Below are 18,749 nucleotides of genomic sequence, written 5' to 3' on the forward strand. Positions count from 1 at the left end.
ATTTAAGCAAATGCTTTGTCCTAGAGGTCTCCAAAAGGCTGGACCAAACTATCAAATGTGAAGAATCCCTGTGTGGTATATGCTTCAGTAAGTGAAAAATAAAATCTTTGGAACCACTTGAAAGCAAAAAATTTGACTGTATGTTTATTACTCTATTCAATTTATCCCATTTGTCAGAGGTACATTTAAGTATTTGTATCAATCCATCAACTATCCTTTGTCAAAGTGAATACTGAGCAGCCATAATCTAACCTAGCTATCTTGACCTTTCTTAATACCTTTTGAAAGCAGAGCCCTGACAATTAGGGGAAAAAAAATTGGTAAGAATTAGACTTTTAAGAATTATATTGTGATAAGGACTAAAGAAAAGAAAGTATTAAAATACTTTTACTTTTAAGCCCAATAATTCTTTTTCAGGCCTCTTAATATAGCCTTGGGCTTCCAACTCCAAGATCTATTGTAACATTAAATCAAATTAAATATACTAGATTAGTAAGCACTCTGAACCCACCCACCAGATTATACATAGTCTCACTCAATCATGTAAAGAATTGAATTCTTTATTTGCAATATCCATAAATGTTGCTATTCTCTATTTCTATCCAGGAAGGCAATTTTCTCCTATATCATTTTCTTTCTTTTCTTATAAACAACTTGAATTCTATTGCATGAAAGGGCTACAAATATACATTTGTTAACCAAGCAGAATACAGATATTTTGCTTTACAACTTGCACCTAAGATACCAGTACACGTAGCTGGTTCATTTGTTGTCATAGCAATTTGGGGCTATTGCCCAAGCTATGCATAGCAGTTTACATTTTCAAAACTCATGTAGAAAGGGCAACTGTGATACAGACTGGTAACTACATTCTTTGTGAAGCCCATCTCAATTACAAGTAAATGTGTAGCTTCCAAGTCTGCACAGACTTCTGATGGTAGAACATCCAAATCTGATGCAATTATCCTAAGAAGTTTTTAAACAAATTGCTTTGCAGATATACTGCCATTCTGCCAGTAGATGGTGCCACAAAGGTGGGGGGAAGGATTTCCATGAAGAGGACAATTCAGGTATGGGTAGGGGTGGGGAACGTTTAAACCTGCTCTGAAAAATACAAAAATCCTTTTAGTTTGAGGGTAAAATATAACCCTTATTTGTAACCATTCATTACAGACAAACTATAAGAGGACTGAAACTAGGCCATCTGAAAAATTTTAAACATTTTATATGAATGAAAACACATGCTTAACATAAACTATTTTAGTACTACACAGTACATACTTTGAAGTAAATTCTCACAGAAGTAAGTGACCAACCATGTCAAGGCGACAAGCAAATCGCTTAGTACAAGAGATGGATGCACAGTAGTAACTTAGAAAGATTTTAAAAAGCCACATCCACCACTTCAAAAGTTTTGCCTGTAAGGGATAAAATTCAGTCACTAGCAGGGGAACAGGAAAGAGAAAAGGAAAAAAAACACAAACCCACAGGACTTTAAAGTTTCTCCAAGTACACATCAAGAGTTAAGAATTAACAAGAAAAATCTCCAACTAATATTCCTTAAAATGGTACGGAATGGATCCTAGAAAAAAAAGTTAGACTTGTACGGTCAAACACAATGATTTATTAAAAATAAAACGTAAAAATGATTTTTGTACATATGCTTCCAAATTTCAGGCATGGGATCCAAGTAGATTTCATAGAAAACGCTGTAGCCAGGTATCAAGTCCTTACAACAAACAAAGTAAACTACCCCCCACCCCAACCCCCGCCCAGGTTTTGCTACAGAATCAGCAAGTTCACTCCCTCCCCCCGAAAAAACACAAATTAAAACAAGACATTTTGCTAGTATAAAAACGACCAAGGTCCAAGTAATAATAAAAAAATAGAGTCCATCAATGACTGTAACACAAAAATGTGTATGGGGCCGAGTCCATCTTCAGATAGAGACAAGAGAGGTGGCAGGCAAATAGGGCCAACACCCCAAGGGGATGCAGCCTCAGCGGCTCCCCCAAGGGTAAAATGGGGAAGACGGTGGGAGAGGGAAAAGGACTTAGGAATTGACCCCAGTTAGGCTGTTGAAAGAGCTACCCCTATATCCACTCCCAGGCATTTTTAATTTTTCTTTAGAAAGAACTGCCTCCATAGCCTCCACCACCGCCATAGCCTCCTCTGTAAGGTCCACTGTTACTGCGACCGCCCCAGCTGCTGCCTCCTCCCCCGCCGCCGCCGCCGCTCTTCATGGGCCCATAGGAAGACTGGTGCTGGCTGTAGCTGCCGAAGCCTCCGAAACCGTTACCGTAGTCGCTTCCACCGTAGGACGAACCGCCTCCGCCACCTCCGTAGGCATTGTAGCCGCCGCCGCCGCCGCCGCCGTAACCACCGTAGCTATTGTAACCACCGCCGCCGCCCTTGGACAGGCCGTTTTGGTCTCGACCGCCGCCGCGACCTCGGCCGCCGCGGCCGCCCCGGGAGGACCGGGAGCCGCCTCCACCCCCACCAGAATGGATATCTTCCTTAGGGACGGCCTTCTTCACCTCTACGCGATGGCCCTGGATCGGATGGAACTTGACCACCGCGGCCTTGTCTGCCGCGTCGTGATTCTGAAAATACACGAAGCCGAAACCACGCTTCTTGCCCGACAGCTTGTCGGCAATAATTTCAGCTTTTTCCACGGTGCCAAACTGCGAGAAGTGCTCGATGAGATCGCCCTCGGCCACGTCTCCCTTAAGGCCCCCGACAAAGAGCTTCTTAACCTTGGCGTGGGCGCCAGGCCGCGCCGAATCCTCCCGGGACACCGCCCGCTTCAGCTCCACCGTGTTGCCGTCCACGGCGTGGGGCGAGGCGGCCATGGCGGCATCGGCCTCCTCCACATTGGAGTAGGTTACGAAGCCGAAGCAACGGGAGCGCTTCGTCTGGGGGTTCACCACCACCACGCAGTCCGTTAGAGTCCCGAAGGCCTCAAAGTGGCCGCGTAGGCCCGACTCACTCGTCTGCACGTTGAGGCCACCGATGAACAGCTTACACAACTGAGAATTCTCCATCTCCACGGCACGGGTCTTCCCCCCGCCCTGTGAGCTCCGAGGTTTCGCCGTCTCCGTTATCGTTGGCTAAGGCCTCTTCACAGCTTGGGCCCAGCCGCTGCTGGAGCCGCCACCGCCGGTCACCGACGGGGAAGGGAAGAAGGGAAGGGGAGGGAAGGAAGGAGAAAAGGAAGGGGGAGGGAAGGGGAGCGGTGCCGGTTAGAGGGCGAGCTGAGGAGACTGGAAAACAACCAAGATAGCCGCTACCACCGCCGCCACCTCCGCTCCCCTATCTGGGCACCACACAAAGAGGCCGCTGAACGCGCGCGCACCCTCCCGGAGGCGTGCGTCACCGCCGACGTACGGCAGCCTAGGGCTGCCCGCCAATCCCCGCCTTGCTCTTGTTAGTCCCGCCTCCCGCGCCGCAGCGCCGCTCTCGACCACGGACTCTCCGCCCTCCGCGGTCTATTCAAGCGCTCGGCCTAGCTCCTTCTTCCACCGCCTCTACAGTCTCACTGCCACTGCCTGGCGTCCTAATGTATCCTGAAGAGGAACTCTCCCTGTCCTCCGCGAGTCCCTGCGATTCATCTACTCTCAGCCCTGTGGCTGTTCCCAGTGAATCTCCCCCTCCCCTTTTCTGATCCCCTCGCCCAACTCCGCAGTGTCGTTCGCGCCAGCCCCTTGAGAGACATGACAGTTTAGCCAATCACAGTGATCTTGCACCCACTTCCGTTTTCGGGAGCCGTAGAACGGGCGCGCTCCCTGGTGCGCGCTGGCCTCAGCTACCCCTGTGTGCGGGCTCTGCCTTCCAACTCTACGCTTCCTTCAGCCCCGGGCTTGGCGGGGGAGGGAGCGGAGGCGCGCTGGGGGCAGTTCCCAACGGATGCGGCCTGGGGCGCCACGCGCGGGCTTTTTGAAAACATGACTGTTGGGGTTGGGGGCGTGGGTTTACTCGCCGCCTCTGGATCAGGTCGCTGCACCTGGATTCCCTGCCCGTCCTTTCGTCTGCACAAAGATGGAGGGTAAAGGCCTAGACCAGGAAGGCGGTTGTTAACCGTTTATGGTGGGCCCGATGCGCAGTTAAGCTAAAACACTGACACGTGGCCATGCGCAAAAGCAAGCACAAGACTATGTAAAAGAGCTCTAAAAGCCTTACAGACTTTCCGACTTAACTGAGAAGGCTGCCCTGCTTCCCATCCTCAACTGCAGATATTTTCATGTTACCTCAGTGCACGTGTCATTTAATACATTTACGTTATCTATGCATTTGCCTTCTCGATTAAAATGCTCCAAAAAAAAAAAAAAACCTGTTTCATATCAGACTAGGAGCCAAGGTAATAAGATGAAAATTTTTGCATATGAAGGAGCTCTGATGGCATAGTGGCTAAGCCATTTGGCTGCTAACCAGAAGCTGCTCTGTGTGAAGAAATGATGTTGTTGTATGCCGTGGAGTCGGACCCGACTCAGAGCGACCCCTCCTTGGGTTTCGGAGGCGGTATCACTACATAAATAGATTGCCTCATTTTCCTTCCCAAGAGTGGCTGGTGGGTTTGAACTGCCAGCCTTCTCCTTAGCAGTCAAGTGCCTTAGGCACTGGGCTAGCACAGCTCCCTGTGAAGAAGATAGGGCAACCTATTTCCTAAAGATTTACAGCTTTGGAATTCCTATGGGGATGGCTATCAGTAAGAATTGATTCATGGCAGTGGGATACATATATATCCCCCCACACACACACACACATATATACATACATATAAAGCTATGAGCCTCTGAGAAATAATTGTCTTAAGGACCCTGACTCAGGTGGCAATACAAGAATATTACAATGGCTTCCTTTTATTGACTCTTTATGTGCCAAGCAAAATACATGAGGTGGGAAATAACCGATAGTAAGTGACAAAGAGCCAGTCAGCAGTAGATTCCTTGTGGCCTCCTTCCATTTTCTAAGCTAGCAAACAAACAACAACAAAAAAAACCTCACTGCCATCAAGTCAGTTAAGACGCATAGTGACCCCCACTGGGTTTCTGAGGCAGTAAATCTTTAAGTAGATTGCCCCATGTACTTTCTGCAGAGTGGGTGATGGATTTGAACCCCCAACCTTCTTGGTTAGCAGTCAAATGCCTTAGGCACAACCAGGTGAATCTTTCTCACATTTGATCACTCTGACACGTACGTAGTTTTCTGCCTCCTAGAAAATCCAGATAATCTCGTTAAAGTCAACTGATTAGCAATGTTAATGTCATCTGCAACCTTAATTCTCCTTTGCCATGTAGCAAAATAGTCATAGATTCTGAGTATTAGGATATAGACATCTTTGGGGGGCCATTTTTCTGCCTACCTTAGAGGGAACAAGAGAAAATGAGTCTGGAAAGGCAAGTAATGGTTAAACCAAGAAGGATTATGTATGTCTTGCTAAGTATTTTAGCCTTTAATTTTATAAACAATATGGTGCCATTGAAGAGTTTTCAGGGAAAGCATAATAGAAATGTTGGTTGGTTGGTATGTACCATCGAGTTGGACCCAACTCATATGCATTTAGAAAGATTGCCCTAGTGAGCTGTATAGAAGAGTGATTAGAGTAGGATATGACTTAAGAAGGGCACTCATTTAGAAGGATAGTATTCACATAATACTGGTGAACATTTCAAGGGCCAGTAGTAAGGAAGAACCAGTAGGGATTGGATAGGAAGGATGAAATGTCTAAAAGATACTTAGGAGTTGAAATTGACAGGATATAGTGATCCACTGATTTGGGTGGGTAAAGTTTCTTGTTTTGTGATTAAAGGTAAATTATGGTTTCATTCACCAAAATGGGGGAAAAGAGGAAGTAGGCCAGGTGAATTTTTTGTTTCATAGTTGTTTTGGGGAAAGTAATATAAGAGAGGCGAGAGGGGAGTTGTGGCCTACTATAATATGCAGTACTCCCTTCTAACTCATAATAGAACCTATGATTTTTAGCTGGGCACATAGCTTCCAGGCATAAAAACAACATTTTCCAGCCTTTCTTGCAGGTACATGTAGCCATGTGAGTACATTTTAATCAATGAAATATAAGCAAGAGTATTGAGTGGTAGCTTCTAGAAAACTTTCTCAAAATACAGCTAGCACACACCCTTTTCTACTTCTACTACTTCTCCTCTTCCTCCTTTTTCTTTTTCTTTTCTTCTTCTTCCTTCGCCTTCTTTGTTACTACCTCTTTCTTGCCGCTTAGAATGTAGATGGGATTTCTGATGCTCCAATAGCTATCTTGGACCTAGAAGCTGAGACCATGCCCTAATGATGAAAGCTGGAGCTAAACCTGAAGGACAATAGATTTCAAAATACTAAGAAACTTCTATCCTAGCCAATGATTGCCTATCACTGGGCTTTTAGATCAGAGAGAAATAACCAGTTGCCATCAAGTCAATTCCAACTCATGATGGTCCAATGTGCATCAGAGCAGAACTGTACTCCATAGTGACTGATTTTCTGAAAGTAGATCATCAGACCTTTTTTCCAGGGTGCCTGTGGGTGGACTTGAACTTCCAACCTTTTGCTCAGCTGCTGATTTAATTAATCATTTGCACTACCCAGAGACTCCAGAGTGAAGTGAGTCTATCTTAATTAAACCTTTCTTTTTTGAATGTACAAAAAAAAAAAAAATCAATGATCTCTACTTTTGTCTTGCAGATGCCTATAGGAACTGCAATTCATTGTCCTGTGTTAAGTGTCATACATTATTTTGTTGAATCCACCCCCACAAGGGTCTTGACAGGTATGTCTTATTACATAATAATACATAGTATGTCAATCTTCCATGTGAAGAAACTGAGACTTTAAGACATTCAGTTGCCCAAGGTATGCCAACTATTTGCTACCTTGCCTTCTATCACACAAAGTGTTTGTGCCCAATATGCCAGGCAAAGCAAATGCAATGCACTAGAAGCAAAACAAGGAACGCTGGTGGTCGTGCAGTGGTTAAACACATGGCTGCTAAGTGAAAAGCTGGAAGTTCAAAGCAGTCAGCAGCTCCACAGGACAAAGATATAGTAGTCTGCTTCTGTAAAGATTCGTTGTTGTTGTTGTTGTTAAGTACAATCGAGTCGGCTCCAACTATGTACAACAGAACAAAATACTGCCCAGTCCTGCACCAACCTCACAATCCGTGTTATACCTGAGCCCATTGTTGCAGCCACTGTGTCACTCAGTCTTGTTGAGGACCTCTTTCTTTTTCACTGACCCTCCACTTCACCAAGCATGACATCCTTCTCCAGGGAATGGTCCCTACTGACAACATAACCAAAGTAGGTGAGATGAAGTCTGGCCATTCTCATTTCCAAGCCTTCTGGCTGCACCTCTCCCAGGACAGATCTGTTAGTTCTCCTGGCAGTCCATGGTACTTTCTGGATTATTTGCCAACATCACAACTCAAAAGCATCAATTCTTCTTCAGTCTTCCTTATTCATGTCCAGCTTTCACATGCATATGAGGCAATTGAAAATACCATGGCTTGGGTTAGGCACACCTTAATTTTCAAAGAGACATCTTTGCTCTTCAGCACTTGAAAGAGGTCTTTTGCAGCAGATTTGCCCAGTACAATACATCATCTGATTTCTTGACTGCTACTTCCATGGGTGTTGATTGTGGAACCAAATAATAAGAAATTTTTGACAACTTCAATCTTTTCTCCTTTTATCATGCTGCTGCTTATTGGTCCAGTTGAGGATTTTCATTTTCTTTATGTTGAGGTATAACCCATACTGCAGACTGTAATCTTTCATCTTCATTAGTAAGTGCTTCAAGTCATCTTCACTTTCAGCAAGCAAGGTTGCATCATCTGCATATTGCAGGTTGTTAACGAGTCTTCCTCCAATCCTGATGCCACGCTCTTCTTCATATAGTCCAGCTTCTTGGATCATTTGCTCAGCATACAGGTTGAATAAGTATGGTGAAAGGATACAACCCTGATGCAATCCCTTCCTGATTTTAAACCATCCAGTATCCCCTTGTTCTGTTCGAATGATAGCCTATGTGCAGGTCTATGAATAGATTTGTCATGAGCACAATTAAGTGTTCTGGAATTCCCATTCTTCTCAATGTTATCCATAATTTGTTATGATCCACACAATTGAATGCTTTTGAAAAGTCAATAAAACACAACTAAACATCTTTCTGGTATTCTTTGTTTTCAGCCAAGATCCTTCTGACATTAGCAATGATATCCCTCATTCCATGTCCTTTTCTGATTCCAGCTTGCATTTCTGGAAGCTCTCTGTCAATATACTGCTGCAACTGTTTTCTGCATTATCTTCAGTAAGATTTTACTTGTGTGTGATATTAATGATATTGTTCAATAACTTCCACATTCTGTTGGATCACCTTTCTTTGGAATGGGTACAAATATGGATCTCTTCCAGTCAGTTGGCCAGGTACCTGTTTTCCAAATTTCTTCAGACAGATGAGTAAGTACCTCCAGCACGGCATCTGTTTGTTGAAACATCTCAATGGGTATTCCATAAATTCCTGGAGCCTTATTTTTTGCCAATTCCTTCAGTGCAGCTTTTACTTCTTCCTTCAGCACCATCAGTTCTTGGTCATATGCCACCTCCTGAAATGGATGATCATCGATCAATTCTTTTTGGTACAGTGATTCTCTGTATTCCTTCCATCTTCTTTTGATGTTTCCTGCTCATTCAATATTTTGCCCACAGAATCTTCCAATCTTGCACCTCAGGGCTTGAATTTTTTCTTCAGTTCTTTCAGCTTGAGAATTGCCAAGTGTGTGCTTCCCTTTTGGTTTTCTAACTTCAGGTCTTTGCATATTTCATTAAAATAATTGACTTTGTCTTCTCAAGCTACTCTTTGAAATCTTTTGTTCAGCTCTTTTATCTTGTCACATCTTCCATTTGCTTTAGCTACTCTCTATTCAAGGGCAAGTTTCAGAGTCTCTTCTGATACCCATTTTAGTCTTTTCTTCTTTTCCGGTCTTTTTAGTGACTTTTTGCTTTCTTTGTGTGTGATGTTCTTGTTTTTGGTCATTAGTGTTCAATGAGTCAAATCTATTCTTTAAATGGTCTCTAAATTCAGATGGGGTATAATCAAGGTCATATTTTGGCTCTTGTGGACTTGTTTTAATTGTCTTTAGCTTCAACTTCACCTCACATATGAGCAGTTGATGGTCTGTTCCACAGTCAGCTCCTGGCCTTGTTTTGGCTGAAGATATTGAGCTTCTCCATCAACTCTTTCCACAGGTGTAGTCAATCTGATTCCTGTGTGTTCCATCTGGTGAAGTCCATGTGTATAGATATCATTTATGTTGTTGAAAAAAGGTATTCTCAGTCGTTGGTCTTGTAAAATTCTATCGTGCAATCTCCAGCATCATTTCTATCACCAAGGCCATATCTTACAACTACTCGTGATTCTTCTTTTTTCCAACTTTTGCATTCCTTCCAATCACCAATAATAATCAACACATCTTGATTGCATGTTTGGTCAATTTCAGACTGCAGAAGTTGGTAAAAATCTTCAACTTCCTTGTCTTTGGCTTTGGTGGTTGGTACATAAATTTGAATAATAGTAGCATTAAGTGGTCTTCCTTGTAGGTGTATGGATATTATCCTATCACTGACAGCATTGTACCTCAGGATAGATCTTGAAACATTCTTTGTGACAATAAATGCAAAGCCATTCTTCAATTTGTCATTCCCATCATAGTAGATCATATGGCTGTCTGATTCAAAATGGCCAAAACCAGTTCATTTCAGCTCACTAATACCTAGGTTATTGATCTTTATGTGTTCCATTTAATTTTTGACAACTTCCAATTTTCCTAGATTCATACTTCATACATTCCATGTTCTGATTATTACTAGACATTTGCAGCTGTTCCTTCCCCTTTTGGGTCATGCCACATCAACAAATGGAGGTCCTGAAAGCTTTACTCCATCCACATCATTAAGGTCAACTCTACTTAGAGGAGGCAGCTCTTTCCCAATCATATTTTGAGTGCTTTCCAACCTGAGGTGCTCATTTTCTGACATTATATCAGACAATATTTCAGGGCTATTCATAAAGTTTTCTTGTAATATATCAGACAATGTTTCACTGTTATTCATAAGGTTTTCACTGGCTAATTCTTTGAGAAGTGGAAGGCCCTTTCTTCTTCCAAGTCTTTCTTAGTCTGGAAGCTCTGTTGAAACCTGTCTACCATGCGTGACATGGCTGAAATACTACTGGTGGCATAGCCTCCAGCAACACACAAGCCACCACAGGACAACAAACTGACAGACAAGTGGTGGAAAGATTTACAACCTTAGAAACCTTATGGGGCAGTTCTATTCTATCCATGGGAGAAGTAGGAATACATATATATTAATATTCTTTTGAAATCTTTTGCTTATATTTCTCAACTTCAGATTAAAAAAAAAAAACTTTACAAATTTAAGAAAGATATTGTCATTTTCCCAACATTAATGTACATTGTTGTTCTGGTTACCTAGTGCTGCTCTGACAAGAAATATACCACAAATGGGATGGCCTTAACAAACAGGAGTTTATTCTCTTACAGTTTGGAGGCTTTATGTCCAAGTCCAAAGTGCCAGGCTCTAGGGGCTGGGTGAAAGCCCCTCAGCCTTGGGCTTCAGCTCTGCCTCCAGCTCCCAGCCCACTGAAGCTAGAGGCTTTTCTTTACTCAGACAGCTGCTGGCTGCTGAGGCCAACCTTGCCAAGCTCAAGGTCTACAAGTAAAAAGGCACAGTCCTGATGTTACCAAACCACATGGCAGGCCATTAACTCAAGTCCACTGTAAGTCCCAAGGTTGGCAGAGCATGGTAGGCTGCTGAATAACGACATGGCTACATGCAGGGTCCAAGCATGCCATATGCTAGAGACCATTCCCCAAGGCTTCTGCTTATATACAGGAAGCAGACCACATTCCCTAAGGCAGCTACTCAGCTGCTTGTGGTAGATCCTACCATGGAGTTGATTGCCAGTCTCATCATGGGGAATAACTACCACCTGTTGCCCAGCTACTCAACCAGGCCCAGCCAAGATGACACACAAACATAACCAGCACAACTGTTAACCTCACCTTGCCATAGACGGTAGGAGTCACAAAATGACCATTTGAGCAAAGAGAACACCTATTGTTTAGCTGATATTTGGGTCTTCAAACTTGAAGATTCCACTGGTGGAGAAGCCACAAAGAACCAAAAAATGGAGCAGCAAAAGGTAGGGTCAGAAAAGGGAGAGAAAAAGTGAACCCCAACATAGCATACAGCCACAGAAGTCAAAACAGATTGGTGTTGGTATAGACACATAGACCAGTAGAATAGAATTGAGAACCCAGAAATAGATCCCTCAATCTATGGTCAGCTAATTTTTGACAATGGGCTGAGATCCAATAAATGGGGAAGAGATTGTCTTTCTAACAAATGGGGCTGGCAAAACTAGATATCTATTTGCAGAAAAATGAAACAAGATCCATACCTCACAATATACACAAAAACTAATTCCAGGTGGATCAAAGACTTAAATGTGAAACCTAAAACTATAAAGTTCCTCAAGGAAAAACTAGGGGCAAATTTGTTGTTGTTGTTATGTACCATTAAGTCAGACCCGACTCATAGTGACCCCTCCTTGGGTTTCCAAGGCAATATCACTACGGAAGTAGATTGCCCCATCTTCCTTCCAAGGAATGGCTGGTGGGTTTGAACCGCCAGCCTTCTGGTTAGCAGTCAAGTGCCTTAGCCACTTCCATAGTGGTATTGCCTTGGAAACCGAACGAGGGGTCGCTATGAGTCGGATCCAACTCTACAGCAGTGGGTTCATTTACGGCATAAATAGACTATCGAGCATAACCCAAAATGCACAAACAGCAGAAGATAAACTAGATGAATGAGACTTTCTAAAAATTAAATTTTTATGTGCTTCAAAAGACTTCCCCAAAAGAGTAAAAAGAGAACCTACAGATTGGAAAAAAGTATTCAGAAGAGACATATCTGACAAGGGATTTATCTCTAAAATGTATAGAAAACTCCAACACTTCAATTAAACAATCCAATTAAAAAATGGGCAGAAGACATGAACAGACACTTCACCAAAGAGGATATTCAGGCAGCCAACAAACACATGCAGAAATGCTCACGATCATTAGCCATTGTTGTTGTTGTTGTTATTTGCCATCGAGTCGGCCCGACTCCTAGCGACCCCTCCTTGGGTTTCTGAGGCAGTTATCACTACGGAAGTAGGATTGCCCAACCTTCCTTCCGAGGAGTGGCAAATCAAAACAACAATGAGGTACCCTCTGGCCCCAGTGCTAATGGCAAAGCTCAAGAAGACAGAAAACTAACAAATGCTGGCAAGGATGTGGAGAGATTAGGACTCTCTTACACTGCTGGTGGGACTGTAAAGTGGTACAACCACTGTGGAAAGCAGTATTGTGATTCCTTAAAAGGTTGGAATTAGAAATGCCATTAGATCCAGCAACCCCATTACTAGGTATATATACTAAAGAAGTGAGAGCCAGGACAAGAACAAATATATGTACACCAAAGTTCATTGCAGCACTATTTACAATAGCCAAAAGATGGTAACAACCTAGGTGCCCATCAACAAAAGAATGGATAACCAAACTATGGTACATACACACAACTGATACTATGCAACACTAAATAATAATGTAGAATCCACAAAACACCGCATAACATGAATGAAATTGGAGGACATTATATTGAGTGAAATAAGTCAATCACAGAAGGACAAATATTGTATTAGTTCATTATTGTAAAAGGTCAAGGAAAGGTTTATATATGGAAGGAAACTTTCTTTGTTGGTTACCAGGGTGGGAGTGGAGGGGAGGGAACACTGCACAAAATAAAAGAGTAAAAAGTGAGCCCCACATCAAAAGAATAGAATCTAAGGATGAAAGCCTCAGAAATGTTATTCTTTTTTTATATCAAAGTGATTCAGGAACTATAATTAGAAGGACTTCATGAAAGTGACAACTAAATACACACACTATCTACAACTTTCTCTTAAAAAAATGAGAGTAAAAGATTTCTAAAGGGCATAAACCCTCAAGGACAAGAAAATAGATAAAGAGAATGTATACACATTTTTAGAATCTGGTAAGCAGATACCAAAACCAAAAAGCCAAACTCCACACTACCATCCAGTTGATTCCAACTCATAGTGACCCCTACCAGGTTTCCTAGGCAGTAAATCTTTACAAAAGTAGATTGCCCTGTCTTCCTTCCATGGAGTGGCTGGCGGTTATGGAGTGGCTGGTGGTTATGGGAGTGGCTGGTGGGTTTGAACCGCCAACCTTCTGGTTAGCAGTCAAATGCCTTAAGCACTGCACCACCACAGCTCCTTATAAGTCTTCACGGAAGCAGACAGCCCCATCTTTCTTTAGCAGAGAGGCTGGTAGGTTCCAACCACAGACCTTTTTCGTTAAAAAAGCTTGTTTTACATTCAACGTTACATGTACATTTAGGTTCACTTCCCACTTACCACGTCCAACCCTAACCCAGTCTCTTCCCCCCCCCACCCTGTAACCCTCCCCCTATGCCCCTCATATTTATGCACTCCTGTTTGTCCTGCATTTCCTCAACCTGAATGTTGGTCCTCTGGTGGCCTGTGGTCCATTGCTCTAAGGGATGTACTACCATAGAGTATGTGGGTGTGTCCTTCTGGGTGGAGTGGTCTGCATGTAAATCTTGTTAACTATTAGGCTGAGAGCCAGCCCCAGGGGGTGAGTTTTATTGCAGGTGTAGAATGTATTCCAGGGCCATAGTATTGGGGAGGTCTCATTGGACTTCCTCTGACTAGTAATTCTGGTCATTATTGAGTTTTTGGATTTTGTTCCACGTTTTTCCTCCCATGCTATCCAGGATCTCCAGATTTGATCCTTTCCTTAGTGGTTGGCATTGGTAGCTGGGCACCATCTAGTTCTTCTGGTCTTGAGGGCCATCGTGTCCTATGGCTAATTGCTTCCAAATGCCCTTTTTTTTTTGCATTCTTTTTCTTTGCTTCCGATGCTAGAAGACCATTAGCTGCATCATAGATGGCTGCTTGAAAGCTATTAAGACCCCAGTCACTACTCACCAATGTAGGATGCAGAGCAAGGCTTTTATGTATTTTCTTGTGCCACATGAGTCTGGTGTTCCCCCAGCACTATGGTCCTGAAACAGTAGATCTATTGGATCTCTTTCCCATAGTGTCTGGGTGTCTGTAAGGGATTGCTCTGTGTTTGTCTTCTATTGTTTCTATAAGGATTGCAAGTATTTTGTATCACTGGTGTCTGTGCAAGATTAGCCTCAGCTGAATCTATCGTTGGTCTAGAGTATACTCCTGTTCACTGACCCCCATGTGATCCTCTCAGGTGTTTATGTGTTTATCTGTAGCTGGTGTTTCATGTTAATGGTAATGCAGTATTGTGGACATAATGGTTGGTATTAGCATCTGTTGTCTATCTCTTATGTGCACAATTTGGTGTCCTCCCATTTCCTAATGTTATCATCGGGGTCACAGTTCCTTTCTGTATATTCTTCCCCTTACCCACATCAGTGTGTGGACCCCAACTAGCCTGAAATTAATCCCTCCCCTTCCCTCCTCATCCCAGTAACCTACAAAGTGAGTTCTGTGTCCCAAGCAAACCCTTCTTTGTCTTTTTACAGTAATGGGCTCATACAGTACTTGTCTTTCTGTGAATGACTTATTTCACTCACCATAATGTCCTCCAGGTTCATCCACGTTGAGAGATGATTTGCATATCCCTCATTGTTCTTTAATGTACCATTGTGTGCATGTACCATAATTTGCCACCAACCTTTTGGTTAGCAGCCAAATGCCTTGACCACTACACCAGTGCCTTGGTGCAGTACCCATTTAGTTCCAATAATACTAGCAACCAGGCTCAAAATCTGCCAGAGATCAGAGGATTCTTCTGGAGAAAAGTGACCATGCCAAGAGGAATGATTTTCCAATAGTTAAAATTTGGGGGTGTGGAGGGGACACACCTCATCCACTCTACATGTCCATGATGCCCACAGAGCTTCTAATTCTCTTTTTTAGTGCTGAGTTCTGGTAGCATAGTGCCTAAGGCATTTGACTGCTAACCAGAAGGCTGGCAGTTCAAACTCACCAGCCACTCCTTGAAAGGAAGGTTGGGCAATCTACTTCCGTAGAGATACTGCCTCGGAAACCCAAGGAGGGGTCACTATGGGTTGGATCCGACTCCACGGCAGTGAGTTAGTCAAGTATTCTTTAATATGAACAAACAACTAAAGATCAAAACGATATAAATAGGAACTCAGAGGATACAGAAACAATGCAAAAGGCAAGGGAAAATTTAAAAATAAAAACAAACAGAAAAAACCTTTGTTTTCTGAGAGATAAAAGAAGAGATAGCCCCCATGAAAAAGAACAGGTTATTTTTAAAAGGGGACATTGAGAAGATAAAAACGAGCTCTTAGAAATTAAACACAAGCTAGCAGAGATGGAAAAAAAGGTTGGAATATAAGGTGAGGAAATATCACAGAAAGTACAAGTAGTATAAAAACCATCAGATGGAAAGACTTCATAAGACAATAACTTTTTACCCAAAAAATTCCCTCATTTCATCCCACCACTGCAATTCTCTTAATGGTTACTCTGAATAAAACTTTGAAATAATAGCTGCCATTTATTATCTACAGGGTGATACCAATATTTTCATGTACAATATATAATTTTAGAAAGTCCTCACTGTGGCCCTGCAAGCAGGGTGCTGTTCCCCACAGAACCAAAGAGGAAATCAAGGCTCATTGGAAACTTGCTCTAGCTTCACAGCCAGTAAATAACATAACCCAGATTAGAACCTAGTCTGACCATCTACAGACCCTGGCTCTTTCCAGTCTTCCTTCAGCCTGCCTGAATACTTGTTAGTTGCCATCAAGTAAATTCTGACTCATGGGAACCCCCTGAGTGCAGAGTAGAACTGCTCCACGGGATTTTCAAGACTGTTACCTTTTAGAAGCAGACTGCCAGGCCTGTCTTCTGAAGCATCTCTGGATAAGTTCAAAACACCAACTTTTTGGTTAGTAATTGAGCACTTAACTGTTGTGTCACTCAGGGACATAAATAAATAAAGGGTTTTTTGGACTTGGTCCTGGAGAAGAGAGGAGGATGAGAGACAAGGTAATTGAATTCTCCTCTTATACGAGATTTGATTGAGGGATGAAGAACTCCGTGAAACAGAGTGAATTATAGCATGAACAAAAGGGTCCCTGGGGCTTCTGCAAGAAAGATGAGGAATTGATCTTGAGCCAAACAGGACCAGAGAAGCAGCCTGAAGCTGTGCAGAGGAAAGGCATATAGAGTTTCCTGATATTGATAGAACCTAGTTTCTCATTTTGTTTCTGAATATTTGCTTTCTTGTATGTGTGCCACATAGCCTGGAATAGGTTCCTACATTTTAGGAGTTATGATTTATTACAAAGGTTCTCATACTATATGTAAATCTACCTAGAAAAGAATTGCTCTCTGTGTTCCTGTATAAGGGGTATCAGACTCTACTCACTTGCACTTGCAAACTGCTTACACATTCTGCCTTTTTTAAGGCCTGGCTGCCATGTTACCTAGATCTAGTGACAAGTTTAACTATGAACTCCATAATGGGGTCAGAGAATTACATTCCTTTAAATTACATAAATTACTCTTTCGTTTTGAATTTCATTGTTTTTATTTATAACCAAACCCAACTCACAACCATCAAGTTGATTCTGCCTCATAGCAACCCCCATTGGATATCCAAGGCTGTAAATCTTTACAGAAGTAGATTGCCTCATCTTCCTCCCATGAAATAGCTGGTGGGTTTGAACCACCAATCTTCTAGTTAGCAGCCAAATGCCTTACCGACTATGCCACCAGAGGTCTTTTAAATTTATTGTACCTTAAAAATTTATTTCTAGAGCATTGCTCATACTTAGTCCACTAAGAACTTTGGAAAAAATATGAATATTTATTCCCTTCAGAAAATCTTATACTGAATATTTTCATCTCCATGAGGCATGTCAGACCAATGTGAAAATCAAGTTTTTATCTTACCTAGTAAGTCCACTTTCAATTTCTAGTTTCAGCCTCTAGTACAGTTGGGAATGTGGAGAGTAACTTATAAAGCATCCCCTCTTCCTTACCTACAGGGACAAGGGAAATAACCTGCAATGATTGAGATTAAATTTCCATCAACCTAAAGAGTGGCAGCTCAAAGTGAGATTAAATCTGTGAAATAAGACTGCAAAAAGCTTTCGAATCTAATCAAACTTTTCATGTGAAGAGTTAAAAAAATAATGAAGAAGCTCTTATTTGCAGACTATACTATAACGGTTACCCTGAGGTTACCCTTATATCCCACCAAAAGGGCTTATCAGCTGCAAAGATAGAAATATCTGATATACTTATGAAGATAATAATTCAGGGGCACTATTTTGAGGTATGCCCTACAGGAACTCCTGCTCAGTCTCTTTGTTTCATTTCCATGACCAGTTTTACACTGTATCATTGGACCTCTGCATTACTATGTCTTCCATTGACTCCACTGTCCCTTGTCCTCAGTAGGCTGCAGTATGTTCTGCTGGTTGTTGAAGCAGATATCCAGCTGGTAGATGACGTCCTTGGGCTACACTCAGCTCCTTGCATAGGGGTAACAAATGCCAGCTAGCCTTCAAAATTCTTGCTATCTGCAGGGATGGTGAGGTTTGTGGTCACATATTCCTCCATTAAGAATGCCCTCTGACTTCTGGTAAGATGGAGGAGTAGGCAGACAAGTGACACAGACCCTCTTCAACAAAGAAAAGAAAAACTAATTGACAGAGATACAGAAGATAATCCTGGAGCCCTGAACTTTGAAAGGAACTATACAGAAGTGGATTAGGCACCAACTAGTGGAAAAACCTGAACAAAAACAGTGAGTACAGAGATGATCGGAGCTGCAGACTGTCAGCTACTCTGATGGGACCAACAGCCTGAGTATTTACAAGTAGTGTTGGGACCTGAGAATTGACCTAAAGATCAGCCCTGGTCACCAAGGGCTACAGGGACAACTGCACTATTGGCCTATGACTAGGAAAGGAAACAGCAAGGAGGGAGACAACCTGAGCTGCGGACTTTCTGTTGTCGGGAGGGTGCAGCCATTTTGATTGTTTATAAGTGGCAGCCATTTTGGATATTTAAAGTGACCAAGGGCACAGCCATTTTGAATGTTTACAAGAAGTGGCCATTCTGGATATTTAAAGTAACCAAGGGTGAGGCCATTTGATTCTTTATAAGTGGCAACCATTTTGGATTTTAAAGTGATAGCATTCTCATTCGGATTCCAGTAACCTAAGAATAGGCTCTGTTTGCCAAGGTTGGCAGGGACATATGAGTGGCTGACAACAGGAAAGGAGATAGGTGGTAACTGTGTCAGTGCTGTCAACTAGTGAATAGAGGAGCACAGCACAGTACGCTGCTTGCATAGATAACATACAAATAAAACAAAGTAAACGAAAATCATGAGAAAGTCACTCCAACATACAATCACCAATTAAATATAAACACAAAAATGTCACAATGCCTTGGAGACAACAGAGAATCACAGTCCACACAAAAAAGCAAGATAAAGCAGGAGAAACAAGGGACCAGGATACAGACCCAAAACACATCCCTGAGGAAGATGCAGCATTGGAATTCCCTGATAAGGAATTCTAAAGAATTATATTTAGGTA

General features: G+C 42.5%; 1 protein-coding gene across 1 annotated transcript; it reads right to left on the minus strand.

Moving 5' to 3' along the window:
* Positions 1 to 2,126: 2,126 nt before the first annotated feature.
* On the minus strand, positions 2,127 to 3,044 carry HNRNPA0 (heterogeneous nuclear ribonucleoprotein A0). The gene has a single exon (XM_042780706.1). The coding sequence runs from the start codon at positions 3,042 to 3,044 to the stop codon at positions 2,127 to 2,129; it is 918 nt and encodes a 305-aa protein (XP_042636640.1).
* Between the last annotated feature and the right edge of the window lie 15,705 nt (positions 3,045 to 18,749).

This window comes from Orycteropus afer, unplaced genomic scaffold (assembly GCF_000298275.1).
Source record: "Orycteropus afer afer isolate SDZICR_OR568_19922 unplaced genomic scaffold, OryAfe1.0 scaffold00056, whole genome shotgun sequence".
Taxonomy (NCBI): Eukaryota; Metazoa; Chordata; class Mammalia; order Tubulidentata; family Orycteropodidae; genus Orycteropus; species Orycteropus afer.